Source organism: Pholcus phalangioides, unplaced genomic scaffold (genome assembly GCF_987345545.1).
Source record: "Pholcus phalangioides strain wild (caught in Gottingen) unplaced genomic scaffold, Ppha-v1.0 ptg000008l_1, whole genome shotgun sequence".
Taxonomy (NCBI): domain Eukaryota; kingdom Metazoa; phylum Arthropoda; class Arachnida; order Araneae; family Pholcidae; genus Pholcus; species Pholcus phalangioides.
Genome location: NW_028301601.1, coordinates 3101578 through 3119016, shown reverse-complemented (window position 1 = coordinate 3119016; position 17439 = coordinate 3101578). Strand labels below are relative to the sequence as shown.

General features: G+C 34.7%; 2 protein-coding genes across 2 annotated transcripts in view; both read left to right on the top strand.

The window, feature by feature from the left end:
* Positions 1 to 890: 890 nt before the first annotated feature.
* Positions 891 to 2465, top strand: LOC149083499 (uncharacterized). The gene is made up of 3 exons (XM_089235197.1): positions 891 to 918; positions 1018 to 1104; positions 2062 to 2465. The coding sequence occupies exons 1-3, from the start codon at positions 891 to 893 to the stop codon at positions 2463 to 2465; spliced, it is 519 nt and encodes a 172-aa protein (XP_089091323.1).
* Positions 2466 to 8159: 5694 nt separating this feature from the next.
* Positions 8160 to 17439, top strand: part of Gad1 (glutamate decarboxylase) — a 65977-nt gene continuing 56697 nt past the window's right edge. Inside the window, exon 1 of the mRNA XM_089234021.1 lies at positions 8160 to 8531. Coding sequence (XP_089090147.1) covers positions 8474 to 8531 — 58 coding nt within the window. The 5' untranslated portion in view covers positions 8160 to 8473. The remainder of the gene's footprint in view (positions 8532 to 17439) is intronic.

Sequence of the window (17439 nt, the reverse complement as noted above, 5' to 3'; positions counted from 1 at the left end):
TATTTCAATAATTTTATGCATAAATTTATTGAAAATTTAACATTTGGTCGGATGTAACCGATGAGCTTATTGGTTGCATTTTAATAACTTTTATGATGCATAAAATAACTTTTATAAAACTTTTATTGTGTAATCCCGTTCTTAATCTGGTAGTCAATACTTCAAATTAAGTCACGAACATCAATCCTGAAAAAACTTTGAACGCTTCACAAACAGCAACATTATAGATCAAACGTTGTCTTTTTAAAAAAGATCGATTCTAAGATATAACGATGTGAAGGTTTTATTCATTTTAAAAACATATTTTATTTAATTCGAGAAGTTTCGAAGTAAAAAAAAACTTCGAGAGAAAATGGTCATAAATCGTCTTATTCGGGTCATTTACTCAAGAAATATCATCCCAGAGGCAGAGGATGAAGAGAAACGATCCACCACGTAAAGTAAGTGGTCGGAGGCCGAAAGGATATAAATTTTTTTTTTCCTGTGTGTGTTGCGATGCATCGGAAGGCTATGGCTAAATAGCCAACGAGACCACAGCCCTTGGGGAATCTGAGCTGTGAATCAAGATCACGATGATGGTCATTCCCTGGAGTTCGATACTCCCTGACCGTTTCTTCGCATTGCCTGGAAAGCTAAATAAAAATAGCTCCTCTTTTCGCGTGGAGGTGGTCGTTTTCTTATATAGCGGACAGATAAGGCCGAAAATTTTTCTTCCGTCGCCCAAAAATACGAATATCGGACATTTCGAAAACATCATGTACCAACATAAGGAAATGTGCTGCCACCTATCGAATAAAGCAAAACTATCTGTTATAATTCTGGAAGTAAAATCGGTTGTTGGCTCAAAACCGGTATGCAGCATCACTATGAACAATATATGATATGATAGCATGTATTTTTTTTATGCTGCGTACACAGGTGAGAATTTTATACGCTACAATAACGGTTGATATTTTTTATGCTTGCCGCAGAACTTCAGCTATTATTTTATTTTGTTATTTTCTTTCTTACTTGTAGATGGCAGCAGTGGTGAAATCGTCCACGTGGCGCAGTGGTATGATGCTCGTCTTCCACCACTATGGAGGCTACCGGCAAGGTTCACGGGTTCGATTCGAATCCGGCCCAAGAACATCAGAAACAAGTACAGAACCTGGGTAACCGCTGATATTCATTTCCCATCGCTTCTCATTTCCCGCCCATCTCCACTAGTTGGAAATTGCCATATGGCGATATATGACTGGAGTTGGTGTGCGGTAAATTAGTGGTTCCAGCGTGAGTACAATATGATCTATCACACTGGCTCAACAAAATTGAAGTACCCAAGGAAATTTTTCCAGTGTTATGAAGTATATTGGGGCCGCTGATTTTGAAACTGGTGTTGGCTTTGTGACGAAATGGTTCTAGTTTTTGAGATAATGCGTACGCTCAAAATTTAAATTTAGTTTGTAGACACCAATTTTTTCGTCGAATTTTTACTTTTTTAATATTTTTATTTATTTTCCTTCTTAATTTCACCTTTCACCATGTTATTAAATTTTATGTTATCATCAGTGGTCTGTTATATGTATTGATCTTGAAAGGGTGAAATTCCTACTGGCACCTAAGCGTATGTACGAAGTATCTCTCGTTTTATTTGCTTGTTAGGCACATAAAGATAATTGGAGAAAAAGGGAAATGGCATTCAAAAAAGAAACGCTCACTGTGCTACTACTAAACCATACATGTACCTCGTCCATATTCCTCTGCGGAACCTCTAACGAATTGATACATTTCGTTGATAATTTCGTTTGAAATTTACCACTGGAGAGAGTGACCCCTGGCCCACCATTCAACAATTCTGGTCAGGATTTCTGCGGACCTATTCTAATCAAATCAAAGTTTCAAAGAAAGGGTTCTCTTCAGAAAATTTATGTAGCTATTTTCGTTTGTATGATCACTAAAACTGTTCACTTAGAAATCGTGACCTCACAACTGAAACACTCATAGCTTGTTTGAAAAGGTTTTTCTCTCGAAGAGGAAAGATTTCAGCTGTATTTTGTGATAATGACTCAAATTTTGTAGGTGCTCATTCGGAGCTCAAAAGCCTGCAAAATCTTGCTAAGAAACCAGATGAGAACTTGAAATCGTTTTCAACATCAGAAAATATTGTATGGACGTTTCTTCCTCCTAGAACTCCCAATTTTGGAGGTCTCTGGGAAGCTGGAGTCAAATCCTTCAAACATCACTTGAAGAGATCAATTGGGGATATGAAATTAACTTGGGAAGAATTCACCACGATTACCACTCATATAGAGGGCATCCTCAATTCTCGTCCCCTTACGCCTTTGTCTAGTGACAATGATAAATTTGATGTGTTGACTCCAGCCCATTTTCTCATTGGACGCCCGATTACATCAATTGCGGAGCCAGATTTAGGAGAGAAAAATATATCTTGTCTTGTTGGCGACGAACAACGAAGGTTGTAACAGTCCGTTGGGAAAAAGTAGCAAAATTATGATTATTTGAGTCATTTGCATCAACGCCATAAGTGGCAATTCAGTAAGGAAAATCTTGTTCCAAGTAAAATGGTTCCAATAAAAGAAGGCAATCTTCCAACGTACAAATGGGCAATAGATATGATAGAGGAAGTTTTTCCAGGAAAGGACAAATTTGTCAGAACTGTAATAGTTAAGACAGCCAAGGGTAATTTTAAGAGGCCTATTTCAAAAATTGCTATTTTGCCTGTAGAAATTTATCATTCTGAAAAGGCTGAATTTTGAATACTGAAAATACATAGGTATGTATGTAACCTCAGCGATGGAAGAGTACCTTTGTCTGAGTCTTTGTGCCCTTTCTTTTTCTTCTTTTTGTAAATATTCTATGTACTTGTGTAAAAAATTAGTCTAATAAACGTGTCCTTGCGAGAAGGTGGTGTTTTGCGTCTCTCTTTATTGCAGGGGTGGAGAACCCGCGGCACGCGTGCCACAATTGGCACGCCATGGTATCAGGAGTGGCACGCGAACGCTTTTTAAAAAAAAGTAAAGAAATTCTACTCCATTTTTCAAATGGAATGTCTCGAGAATTTTTAAACAATCTTTTCTATATAAGGCAAAGATTATACTATAAAAGTTCTTTCATAAATACAAATACAAATACAACGTCACAAAAACTAGACAAAATGCAACCGATAACCGAATCGGTTACATTCGAGCGAACAGTATAGGCACTCTTAAAATAATAATCATGTGATGACTTTCTATTTAATGCGATTCTGTTCGGTTTTTCCATCACTGGGTATCTAGTTGCTGAACGTAAGTATCCATGTTCACGAGATTCAAGATCGTCCGCGTGGGCAAGGTTACCTGATTCGAAAACTGAGAAAGGGTGACGCCTGCACGCGCACTTTTAGTAATGTCACTTTCCACAATTGTCACAACAGACGGCGCCATTATTCTGACGAATAAAACCGGCAACAACAATAATTTATCCCAACTAAAACAGAACCGCTAAGAAAAAAAATGGAAAAAGTCTGGGAATTCCGACGGCTATTGGTCAGTGGAAAAAACACTCATGTCAATAAAAAGATACATGTTTCAAAGTGAAAAAAGAAAATTCCCAAGAAAAAATAATTCCGGAAATCTGAAAAAGGAGGACAAAATGACGAATTAACCGAATTTTGAAAACGTAGAAGGACGCTTGAAATGACATCAAAAAGGAGGACATGTCCTCCTAAAGGAGCACGTCTGGTAACCCTGCACATGGGAGACAGGCATTGTATAATACAACTACATTGTTAATTAATTACAACTACATTAATTCTGGGGGGGGGGGGGTTGGAGCAAGCCTCTTAGAAAGTTTATTAGGAGCGAGCAAGGACCCTGAATGCTCAGGTTCCTATCGTGTCTTCAGGTGTCTGTGTCCAACCTGGTGTAGGTAAGATGGACTTCTACCGATATATGTACATACACAATCTGCATTGCGATAATGGCATTTATGACTCAAAAATAAAACCAATTCAGAAGTAAAGAGTGACAAACGTAGCATTTTTACGAAAATAACAGGACAGCCGGACAGTATTGTGCAGGAACGGTAAGAAAATGATCGTGTCACGTAAAACGGGATGTATGGTCTGCTTGTCGACATACACAGAGTGGCACGCGCACTAAATAACCTTGATTGTGGCACGGTTCGGAAAAAAGGTTGGCCAACCCTGCTTTATTGTAAGAGTTCCGTTGTTGTTTTCACGCCTTTTTGATCTACACACGAGCTATAGCAAACTCAGACATCTAAGAATCCATCTAATGATTTTCCATCGAGAAATAAGCATCAGTGTAAATATAGTCGCCCCCCCCCCCGTATTCGCGGTTTTTTTCCTTTATTGGAAATTTTTTTTTTTGCAACATTCAGAAATCGTCATTCATGTGTTTTGTTCACATGAATTTGAATTGTGCATGTTTAGGATGGCTCGCTAATGACATTACTATCATCACTAGAGCCGTGGCACCTCCTAAGAGAGGAAACAGTCACCTCGCTTGGATTAACCTTTGGCCACAATTTGCGCTAAAGGATACAACCATTTCTACACAAAGCCAACTGAAGAGATTATAAAAGACGTCAGGTTAGCTAAACAAGTGGGTGGAGGAGGGTTCACTGATATAGATAGAGAAGTGGAACAACTAACTGCAGTCGAATCCCGTTTTAACGAATACCACTATAGCGAAAATCTCGTTTTAACGAACACTTTTCTAATCCCCCCCCCCGAACAAGTTTAAATAGGAACATTGCTAGGTAACCTGAAATTCCTTTACAACAAAATTTCGTTTTAACGAAGTGATTCCTCCGGTCTCTTGGCGTTCGTTATAACGAGATTCGACTGCAATAACAGTTTAGAGGCATTGACCGAGGAGGAAATAATGCAGTTGACTGCTCATGAAACTGAAGCGGTACCAGATGAAGAAGATCAAGATAAAGAAGTAGAAGACAAGTTCACCATGAGTAACATAGCGAAAGGGTTCGTAACATTCGCGGGTTCAAATCAGCAATAGATTATTTTCATCACATAGATCCCTCTATGGTACGTTCTTCACATGTAGAAAAATTGGAAGAGGAAGCCTTGTCATCATATTCCAACATATTTGATAATATGAAGAAGAAACGGCAAACAGAAATCACGTCTTTTCAGAAAACATCGCCAACTGTGTGGTTGCACCCTCTTTTACATTCCCTTCTACCTCTGCGTTACCTTGCTCTTCTCATGCAGTTCAATAAACGAGATATACAAGAAAAACTATGGTTTCGGTTATTCGCGGATTTCCCGTATTCGTGGTCATCCCCCGGAATGTAACCCCTGCGAATACGGGGGGAGGCCGACTGTATAGCGATTTACTTTCCATTTTCTTTATTTGCCAGCCTGCCCTTTCTCTCTAAGAATGTCCCATGGGCTGGATAAAATATTCATAATCCATATACAAGCTACCTTCTCTTTCATAATTTCGTTCAAATAGAAAGTTTGTAAGCTTTATTAAACTATTTTCGCTTTCGTCCTACATACATCTTAGGAAAATATATGAAAATATTAAAGGATCAAAATACAATTGTGTTTGTACAGATTTCATGTATTTCAGTAGGTCTAAAAGGGATCAGGAAATCTATAGATCTAAAAAGATCATAGAGAAATCTATACAGGAAGAGATCAATAAATGAAATTCTAATCAAAGTTTTACGGCATTCTTTAAATGAAGAATGATTTTTCACTGGCAAATTAGCTGTTATGTGTTTCAATATTTACGTGTTGTTCCGAAGTTTTAGTGCTGGATGGCACCAAGTTATTTCCACTGCAAAACAGTGGAAAATTGAAAATACCGCTTTCTTCAATTGTTTCAAGACAAACAGGTAGTTTTTGATTATGAATATCCATGAATCAATATCTCAGGTGTCATCGTAGTTGATTCTCAGTACTGTCAGTGCTTCACGGTACTTACACACTTTCTCATCGATAGCTTATTCGTGTGTCTAAAAGCGGTACAGATTCATTTAAGATGCATTAAACGAAAAGAAATCGTCACGAAATTATCTTGATTCTATTTTTAATAGTTTTAAAAAACATTCATCCGATAATATCGCTTTTCACACTTGCAAGCAATGTTAAATAATCGAATATATTACTTGTATTTTAGGCATGGTAGCGAAAACCACGCAATTGTGAAGCAATTGAAGACGTTTATTTAAATTGATACTAAACAGTGAATTTCATTTTTATTTAGCCCTTGGAGATTATTTTCTACACAGCACTCAAAGAAATTATTCAACTGGTATTTGGTGCTGGTAGTAATAGTTTTGCTTTTATAAGGCCTTTGAATATGTAATGTAATTAAGCTTTTATATGGCTCTCAAAGAAGATAGGCGTTCATACGTCCCTGGTAGAAATTGTTCAGTTTTTATACGTCACTATAAGAGGTTACTTAGTTCTATACGGCCCTGAGAGAAGTTATTCAGCTATTATACTCCAACAGCCCTCAGAAAAGCAATTAAGCTTTTATATGATTCTCGAAGAATTAAGTAAGAGAGAACTAGAAGTGATCTAACACTCCCATGTGGTCCCCCAAAGTAATAATTCTGGGCTATATTCCGAGACGGAATACAGCCCAGAAGCCAGAAAGTTTACGTTTTAGCTGTTTATTTTATTATTATAGAACTTTAGGAACGTTTTAATGAAGGGATAGAGGCATCCGGTTGGCAAAAGTTTTATAATTTCCTGATTACGACCGTAGCTCAGAACACGCAATTCTTTTATATGGGCACCCTGTATTTGTATGTTTTATCTGTACCGTATAACAGAACGAAATTTGGGCTTCTTTTTTATGGGCTAAAGAAGCAGCTGACATTACATGAATTCCGGTTCAAATATTGCTTCAGTAATTGCTATTAGCATGGTTTTAATAGTGACTATCAACTAAAAGAGATGTCTACCTCAACATCGCTAAGGAAATTTTAAAAATTAATGGTTATTTTGTTATATTTTTAAACATAAACATGACAAAATAGACAGTTTCCCCTTCAACGTACATTCCTCTCACTTAAATTCATTTTTCATTTTAACAAATAATGTCGAAATATTCCGATAATGTATTTCTACTACATTGTACTTTCACCTAAACCAACACTCAACTGAACAAACTGTACAAGATCGAAACTTCATTACCAATAGATAGTTGTGACCATTGCCTTGAAATTCGACATCGAAGTATTACGGAAGATTGTTCCGTATTTTTTATCAGTGAATTCTGCTATTGTTCCTGGTTTGTTTGTGGTACAATCTGCTTACCCATACTCCTGAAGTACTGTGACAGTCAGTTTTTTGCTGTCATTTTTCCTAGAAGAAAATGGAACTATAGTTGTAAAACATCCCTCAAATTCGCTATAAAAAAACAATTTTCAGGCTCATTATCCATCAAGGATATTTCATCAATCAATGCTTCCTGGTCAAATGATACCGAGGATAGCCACTCACACACACCAAATCGTATCAGACATAATCAATATCTTTTCTTCTATCCAGAAAAGAAAATTAAACTGAAAAACTTTTGGTTCTCTCTACACCGGTTACCGATCAACAAAACTCCTGTCCAAAAACTACGCCGTTCGGACCTAATTTTTGTCATTACTAACTCTCTAGGCCCACCAAGTAAATCACGAAATAGCAATTCAGAGGTAATGTATTTTTGATCCAATATATTTCATTCGTAGGTTCTTAAATCCATTCTCACTAAACTTTCTCAGTCGATGAGAAAAGTTTAATATTTCTGATATTTTGGTTCCAAAAATATTTTTAGGATCACGCTAACCTTGTTTAAAAGATCATCACCACACACAAATATGGTTTTTATATTCCACATCAACTGAGTAAAGACTATGATAAGCTCTCACACACGTATCATATTCCATCAAAAATACCGAAAATGAAAAGGATGTATAGGTTGAAGGAATGTGATCTCCATCTTCTCTTGATGATGATCGGGAGACATTGCGTAGGTGGAGGAAATGGTGGGCGAATCCGCCCACAAACCGACGTCATGGCGCAACTTTGCTAGACGTCATCGCACTCTTACCCAATCATCTAAGAGGAGGGACGTTCCAATACTAGGAAGGTATTTCGACGAAAAGGCATGGTTCTCCTAAATGCCGCATATATTAAATGAAGGGAAGAATTGGGAGAGTAGCAGCAGCACCACCATCATTCTAAGAGAAACCTGCAAAAAATATATTTTAAAAAATCAAGGATTGCGAGGTGCATTGTGGGTGGGCCCCAGTTTCGTGCAGAGAAACTGCGACAAAATCATCCATCCCAGAATCGGCCCGGAATTCTAGAGGACGAATTAGAGGACAAATCTCCAGGCAGGCCAAGGAACCAACAACTCACGAAAAATTTTAACACCAGAAGGGCCCCCACTTCATTCTTCTAAAGTATTTGAAGCTATTATATACAAGGTTCATCATGGACAACAAGGACAAAAAGATCAGTATGAAAGATATAAGTAAAATGAACTACAAAGGTGAGTTGAGTCATTCCGTATCAATTTTCAAATTCCAAAAACAAGCACTAAATCACTGTCTATCCCGTATTTTAGATGGGCACATAGAATAATTTGAATTTAAAATGTTTAGATATGATTTGAGATCAAAAGAAATCATATTAATTGAATTTTAGGTCATGACCTTGCAATTATAACACTTTTTCCATGGTATAGGTCATAGGGCACGGCCTTTTACGCAGCCAAAATAATTATTTAGTATATCACAGTAAACTACGATGCGGTCAGGACCTCAAATCGTTCTTCGTGGATCTTGGGTAAACAAAAGTTACCCACCCTAAAAACAGCCATGATTAACGTTTAAGCCACAATCACTCAAAAATTATGGCTGTTTATAGGAAACACGCACTTTTGAAAAATCATCCAGAAAATCTCATCCATAATGGGTCGTTATACCGTGGTTCAGTGATTGAAACCGGGTGTTTCGACACTGACTGTGATCGACATCATCGTAAGTGTGACTCGTTTGGTCGCTAACCAAATGAAAATATTCCTTCCTGCTGGAATGCGGATTGGAATTTCAAGAGGATGGATTGTGTGATCGTGTTTGTGTCTATTATTTAATTTTCTGTAAAAGATTAAGATTGTTTTCTCGTTCAGGCTCTATCTCCCCCCCCCCCCTCCGAACCTCCCCAATGTCCATCATGAGTAAAATAGAGAATATTGGCTATTCCGATGACCCTCAGTTTTTCTTCAGATTGGCGTGCATTTGACATTATAGCACCCTTAGATCAAAATAAAATTATATACATATAATTGTGGATATCTTCTGGTGTTCTCTTGCCTGAGGAGTTTCGACGGTGCCTTAAAATTCCATGGCTCTGGCTTAAAATCTACTGTCGGTATAATTTTATCCCCAGAATATCTCGCGAATCTTCTGGCCTATATCCACCAAATTATTGGGAGCGCTGATCTTAGCCAATGAAAAATCCTTATAAGCGTGGTATTCTGAGGAAAAAGTCGTGGTTCAAGATAGCAAGAAAATTATTAGTTGATTACGATCTTGAGACTCTTCTAATTGCTTGTGTGATAATACATATTAATCAACTAAAAAGCATTTTCTTATGAGATGTATTCTTATGTTTGGAATGAAAGCAGCAGAAAACATTTTTTTAGTTACATAACTCTTTGTAAAAATTTTATTTATGTTTTTTTTTAACTTTTGAAACCTAAAAAATCGCTCAATATTATCCGTGATTTCAGCATAGTAATTCAGAAATAATCATAAATTTAGAAATATGATTGTTTATGATCTATTGTTTGATATTTCATTTTTAAAGATTGGAGAATTAATTCAATTAAAAGAACTACAGCGGCATTTGCTGATATAGAATGTCATCTACTAACTTAGATATAAGTGTCAATTCCCCGCACGACCATCAATAAAACTAATAATTAGTATAACCATATAATCTTGTGAAAAATAAAAATATTCTTTATTAACAACTTTTTTAAGGATAACAACTGAATTATTATTTGAAACTGATAAAATTGCAAAACTTATTCGAAAACGAATATGATTTTCATTGTATTGAAAGTATAACGAAAAATATGCAATGAGAATCACCTGCGGGATACATTTATATGAGCTGTAGAAAAAAGCAAAAATATACCATGTGGTTCTGAACTCATGAGACACATTTTAAAAGGCGACAGCGCACACATAATCAAAATATTTCAAGATACTCTTATACAGCGATGTACGGGTCCAAGCGTCGTATTTATGCACGAATGTAGCACGCTTAGACACACCCAGGATATGAATAAATTTCGTAACTGATGTCATAAAATAATTTGCTATAAAAATTTCTTTATTCACAATGAGTACAATGAGCTACAAAAGATTATCGAATATTATCGGTAATATTTGCTTGGGCTCCGTCAAAGTATTGAAATAAGTAGATTTTCATATACGTCAGATATTCCTTGGACACTTTCAGCCACGACTAAAATTCTAGTGACGTAGTGACTTTCCAATGAGCTCACTAAAATCTCGTAAGCAAAAATAATCCTACAGGAATAGAAAAGTATATAGGCAATAGAATAAAATTATATACGTAGATGTAGGAAAAAGGTGGAAAAATAATCCCATATCGAGGCTGAATAGATTGCAAATGCGAACTCAACAAAGAAAACTTAATGAACAATTTATTTCGTTTTCCGAACATTTCGTTTCCTTTAGCACCTAAAAGTTTTACTTTATATTTAAATGATTTAAACGAATATACGTTATCGCATTATCATGCATTTCAATTCATAAAACCAGCACTTATAAATAAGGTATTTTTGCCAAAACATTTGCAAAGAAAATGTTTCAGAGTGTGCTCTTCAGTTTAGTGCCTTTTCAGTTTAGACACACGTGTTTAGAAACACCCCCCACCCCCGAATATTTTTTTATGGATCATCAGACTATATTATCATGCTGTGTGGTATGTAGTCACCTGATCACGGGTGTAAAAATTTGTGTTTTCGCGCTCAGATTTAGCTTCCTCGTATAAATTTGCGATGAAAACTTTTTTTTTTTACGAAAGAGATTAAAATTTAGCCAGTTTTCTTGCATTCGAGTGGAAATAAAAAGACAAACTTCAAAATTTTCTGATCGTCAAAATATTTATTTTTGTTGAAAACCATTCGTGTATATTCAAAAAAATTATGTTTAATGCGTACAAAGGTGTAAATAAACACATGTATGTAATAAACCTGCGGATCTCAAACCCTAAGTGTTGGCTTATTTGCAACATAAGAGCATGTGCAGTGAGAAACGTTTTACGAGTAATAAACTTTTCTCCCCCCCCCCCTTTTCAATATTCTAAAAATTTCGCATGCTCTAAAATGGGGTAATAATGCAATTATACACAAATTTCCCAGTAAACTTTCGTAAAAATCATGATACTATACAGATTTTATCACAAAGTTTCACCAAAAATGGAATATTTTCAATCCTATCACTCATGTGACATGCACAGTGCATCTCGCCTTTTTATCAGTGATAGGGGCCCCGACTTTGATCCGGAGGATTATAACGGAAAAGCGGGTATAACACCCCCCCCCCCCCGCAGGATGCGAAACATTTAATTGGTCAGCGGATAATTGAAAGCCTAAAATTATGGTGGCCCTGGACAAATAACCTGTAGTTTCCACAGTAATGATTATGAGCTGAGGAATGATTATTCAAATTAACCTAAAAATAGCTTTTCCGTGACATTTTGACCTTTTTGAGTCTTTTCAAGATTCTGAATTTCATGTTCGATCGCTCATGTAATATATTTTTTGGCGTGAATATCATCTTGTCATAGCTTTGTAAAGTTCAGGAAAATCTTAGCTCATGCCAGGGTCTAAGAAAATAAATGAGAATAGGAAAAGAAAACGTGCATTTAATATTGTGAGTTCTGTCGAAAAATTTCGGTAAATGTTTGTAAGAAGCACTATGTAGTAAAAAACCATTGCTAATGCTGAAATTATTATTTATATCACGATTTCTTCAGCATTTACCGAAATGCTTTAGTAGAAATCTTCAAAGAAAACGGTTTCAAGTGATTTTTTAAGATTTTCGCTACTTTTACCATGATTATGCATAATTGCTCTGCTACTCATGCTAGAATTCAAAAATTAATGTAAGTTACAATTTGGTAGATATTGATGTTCAAAAATTAAATTTCACATTAAGAAAAACCAGTAAAGTTGTCTTGAATGTAGAATCAATTTTATGTATTAAATGAGATCAACGGATAAAGGCCGAGAAAAATTCAAAAATTTTTAAATGTAATAATCGTCTTATTATGTTTTTAAATTTTGGTTCATTTTACTATAACAGAATTCTCATTCTTTAACCTTCTATGATTCACCCGAATGAAAACGTATTTGAATTTTACAAAAAAATGAATGTAAATTGTTCTGAAAGTAGGTTTAAATATTTTTCATTGAAACAGTAAATCAACACAGCAACTTAAATAATCAGAGTGGATGTTTTAACTAGCTAAAAATTAGTTAATTAAAGTTCATTATAGAATTTACCTAGATTATAATGTTATATATAAGCAGATAAAATCTTGTTCAGCAAAGTTGAATAGTTTTGCCTTGAATTTTATTTTCACTCTCCTCAATTTTTGATGCGATTTTATAAGCAATTTAACAAGTAAAATTTCAGAAGCTCTCAGAAAATGACAGCAACAAGGAATCAACTATTTCTATGTAAAAAAGTATTGTACTTATATAGCTGTATTTTGTGTACTGAAATGACACAAATGATGCAATTTCTAAAATACTAAAAAGGTTGAGAAAAAAATTAGTATGACGTATTTTTTTTGCCATGTATTTGTCATGCATGTTCAAGTATACAGTAACCACACAGGTAATATCATCATTTATAGTACAATAGACCTCTGGTCGCAGTGCTAGGTTCTATGAAACCACCCACCCATAAGTCTAAGTTTAATATCATTATTTAGTCGCACTTTTCATTGTGTTAATAATTGAAAAATGTTTAAGCACCGTAGAATATTTATCATGAATTCTCTACATTTTGACCAATACAAAATTCATTTAAAAAAAGTGAATATGTTTTTCCAGTTCCAAAAAATTTCTTTTATTCTAGTTTATAACTTTTTGAAGTCAAAACGCAAATTTCTTAATTTTTCATTGCCGGCGCCACCCCCCCCCCCTTCTAACGGAGAAATTGAGTAATCAATTTCACGTCTCAATCATTTAGTCACGTCCTCTAAAGACTAAATAACATTAGATTAATGTTCTCTGACAATTCAACTGTGAAATTTAAAACAATCAAAAATAAATTCAGCGCTTATCCAAAATAAATAGTAAAATATCCTCCATGGGTCCAAATCCGCTCATGTTATCCTCGGAGAAGATGCAAAACCTTATTTTCTGCCGCATGATTCTTAATCCAAATCTACAGCTGTGATTAATTAAAATATCGAAGAAGATCCGATTTAGTTACGGTCCTGTGAGTATCAAAAGTGGACAGTACTGTTCGATAGAGTCGCTCCCGGGGAGGAGAGCCTCTCGCTCGATGAATAGAAGTCTAATCCGATTAAACTCTCCCTCGTTTAATAATAACAAGAACGTGTTTGAATGAATGATTTCCAAAAGACGTGATAATCGTATGTTCGTGCTTTGGAGAGATACCATTCCGACTGATCATCCTTAACAGAATTAAACGACAACAGTAGTTATAGGAGCTTGTAACAATTAGAAGATTCATGTGCTAATGATTAGTTGGGGTCTTTTTTATTCCACGCTACATCCCCCCGGAGAACAATAGAGTTTTAATACAGTAAGTACACGTCCTCTAAATAAGTCTCTAATGGGCTAGCTTCTGAGATAAGCTTATTAAGCTGATTGAAGGGATAAAAATGGCTGGACTGAGGAAAATCTCACCTATTGACCACTACGACTAATCGCTTGACCAGTCAGAGTAACTTACGTCAATCAAACTCAGGTGGCGTGAGAAAAAAAAAAATGCCGTGGATGTGTCAATTAAGTGTTATGAGCACTTTTTTAGGGTGTATATAATAACACATGTTCTTCTATTTTCTTCCAAAAAATCTTTAATACATATTCCAATGATAGGAATATGGGAATATATATACCCACCCACAATCCACATACGGTATTGTGGATGAGGATGCTTATACTGCGCTATTAGTAATTATAAGAAAAGGTGTACGTGATAAAATATGATAAAATATTTCATTTGCAGTTATAATTGATTTCTTCCAATATGATAAACTACTTTTTTCAAAGTTACTCGAAATTTCTATTGAAGAGATTCCCACAATCAATTCAATCCGCCACTGTGCTCATTCCCCAAAAAATTAATTTTTCATACGTCTGTGACTGCCAGCACCATTCCTAAGTATTTTTATGCCCAAGAAAATATCACTTCAGCAATAATTTGTTTTTGCGAATTGTTTAATGCGAATTTTTCACTGATGAACAAAAAAATTAGTATAGTTTATACATAAGAGCACGGTTTGAATGTCTTTTTTCTAATAGTAAAACAATATCAACTGCTTTCCCGACTCGGACGAGTTAACTCGTTCTAACCTATTTGGAAGACAACTTCTTTTCTGTTGGTTATGATAAAATGTGTTTAAGGGGGGGGGGAATGTTTTACTCCTTTCAGAAATCGTTTTTATTTTCCTTCTTCTCAATCCTTTTACGTTCAGGCTTTTGGCAACAAATTTGGACGATTTATAATTGAAGTACCAATGATATATCTCAGAAATTAGTATATTTGAAAAAGTTAAGTTAATAAAGGAAAGAAAAAGATGAGTGAAGTAGTTTTGGAGATATCACTCGTCAAACCGCTTCTATGGAAAAAAGAAAAGAATGCTGAGGGGGGGGGGAATCAATTCCCGTTCAAAGGATCACAACTGACAGTCTTTATGAGTTAAAGATGGTTAAAGATATATAAAAAGGTTTGAAATTTCCTCCGTCTCTCTCTAGTATAGGCCAGATATCTCGTCCATGTACGAGAAGAGGTTGAGAAAGAGACTATAGAGAAAAGTCAGTTTGATTAAGTTAGAAACACAAAAAAGGGTATGTTTTGGCAAGTTACAAGAGAACAATCTTAGCACCAATCATTTCTTTCTCTTCACTTCCATAGATGCAAAGGAAAATACTAGTCTTGAAGATTTATCTCTGAAACCTAAACTGTACGTGGTTTTGATCAAAATAATCTGTACTTAAACAACCCTTTAAGTAGCACAGCAGAAATCACTGAACCTCATATTTTAATAACTTTCTTAATGAAGTAGTTTTTTCCCCGGTTTTCAGCAGGTGCAAACTAAGGGGTAGCCTATATGAAAAGGTTGTCCAATTAGAAATCAGCTGTAGAGAATATCTGAGCTTGTCAATGCTAAAATAAGAGGCTTTTAAAGAGGCGAGATATCTCGTGAACGTCTCTTAGAAGCCTAAGGTGAAGCCGCTTAATCTTAAGGCTTTCAAAAAAAACTTCGTAAGAATAGCTTCACTTAATTACAAATTGAATACAAAAACAACGCCACAAACAGGCAAAATGCTCAAGTCAACTATTAAAATTACAGAAAACGGAATGAATTAAATTTTAAAACTGTTTGAGAAAAAGGTTTAAATATGAGTTTTTTTTCAGTTGATTTTGGGGGGGGGGGTGGCATAGAATTAAAAAAAACTGCAGATTTTTGCAGTTTTACCTAAAATGTGTTAAAAGAATCAACCTTTTTTGCTTTTATATTGGATTATTGTATTTTGGTTATATTTGATAACCATGGACATCTTTGTTTCATCCACTTCGTTGGGCAATTTGCCTGTTGTGGCCTTCATGTTTGTATTTATTTGTATTCTATTTCAGAGAATTTGTTAAATGTTAAGACGGGTTGGTGCGTGGTCCAATTGTTGGCTTCCCATTCTTTCCTATAAGGAACATTTAGAAATTTTCTATTCACTTGAGGCACCCAAACCCAAATTTTTTTTCTCAAATACTATGGATATGTTTATGCAATTTAAGACGAGAAATTAAAATTTTAGTTGTTGGCATTTTTTATCCTCAAATTTTAAAATTTCAACAACATAAAAAATCACATATACTTCAAAGTTTACCCATATTTTGTGCCATAAAAATTTTTACGGGGGTTGGTGCGCGCAAATTTTCCAAAAAAAACACATTTTCGAATTTTTTAATTTTCAAACACTATGAAATTTTATGCGTCCAACTGTGTTCAAGTTTTTGCTCTACCTTGTGCTAGAAACATTTTTAAAATATTTTAATATAAACTGCTGGCAGTCATTACATGTGTTAATGTTTTTCATTAAAATGTTTTTTCTCAACACTACGTTTTTTGTTAGATAAGGAAAATTTTTTAGAACAATACTCATTCAAATGTCTTGAAACTTTGTGTGTCCCGCAACACTTTGGCGTTACATAGTGTACTTTAACACGTTATTGCACTAAAGTTATTAAAAAAAAATTTATGGTACAAATTATGGATAAATTTTGTTGATTTTTGGGAAAGTTGCATTTTTTTAAAGTTAAAATTCAAGAAAATAATAACCAACAATTATATTCCCAAAAGCTCACGTTAAAGTATGTAATGCCATAGTGTTGAGAGACATACAAAGTTTCAAGACATTTTAATGAGTGGTGTTCGAAAAAATGTTCCTTATATAACAAAAAACTTAGTTTTGAGGAAAAATAGCATTTTAGTGAAAACATTGGCATGTGTAATGCCTGCCAGCAGTTTATATTAAAATATTTTTAGTACACGTAGAACAAAAAGTTTAACACTGTTACATGCAGAAAATACTTTTTCCCACTAAAATGCTTTTTTCTCAAAAGTGTTTTTTGTTAAATAAGGAATATTATTTCAAACACCGCTCATTCTAATCTCTTTACACTTTCGGTGTCTCTCAACACTATGATGTTACATACTTTAACGCGAGGATTTTTTGTTAAAATCTTTTTTAAAAATTTTATGAAAAAATGTTTTTAAAAATTTTATGGCTCAAAATATGGGTAAAAGTTTGTGATTTTTGAAAAAGCTGCATGTTGCTGGAGTTAAAATTCAATAAAAAAAAAAGAAACAACTTAAATCCTAAAAGCTCGCTTTAAACTGTATAAAAATATCCGTAGTATTTGAGAAAAAAAGTTGAGTTTCTAAAGTGGATAGAAAATTTTTTAAATATTCCTTAAAGGAAAGAGACTTTTCCCAAAGAAAAGCATGGGACACATAGACCGTTCACCAACCCCCTTAAATAATTTTAATTAAAATTCCTCGTGTTGTTTGTAACGTCATAGTGTTGAGAGTCTCTAAAAGTTTAAAGACATTTGAATGAGTGGTGTTTGAAAAAATTTTCCTTATCTAACAAAAACTTA

What these genes read in the sequence shown, in the direction of transcription:
- LOC149083499 (XM_089235197.1), top strand. Translation starts at nt 891, where the DNA reads ATGTATTTTTTTTATGCTGCGTACACAG. An exon ending in TTTTTATGCTGCGTACACAG is followed by an intron (nt 919 to 1,017) that starts GTGAGAATTTTA and finishes TCTTACTTGTAG; the next exon opens with ATGGCAGCAGTGGTGAAATC. An exon ending in GCTACCGGCAAGGTTCACGG is followed by an intron (nt 1,105 to 2,061) that starts GTTCGATTCGAA and finishes CAAATTTTGTAG; the next exon opens with GTGCTCATTCGGAGCTCAAA.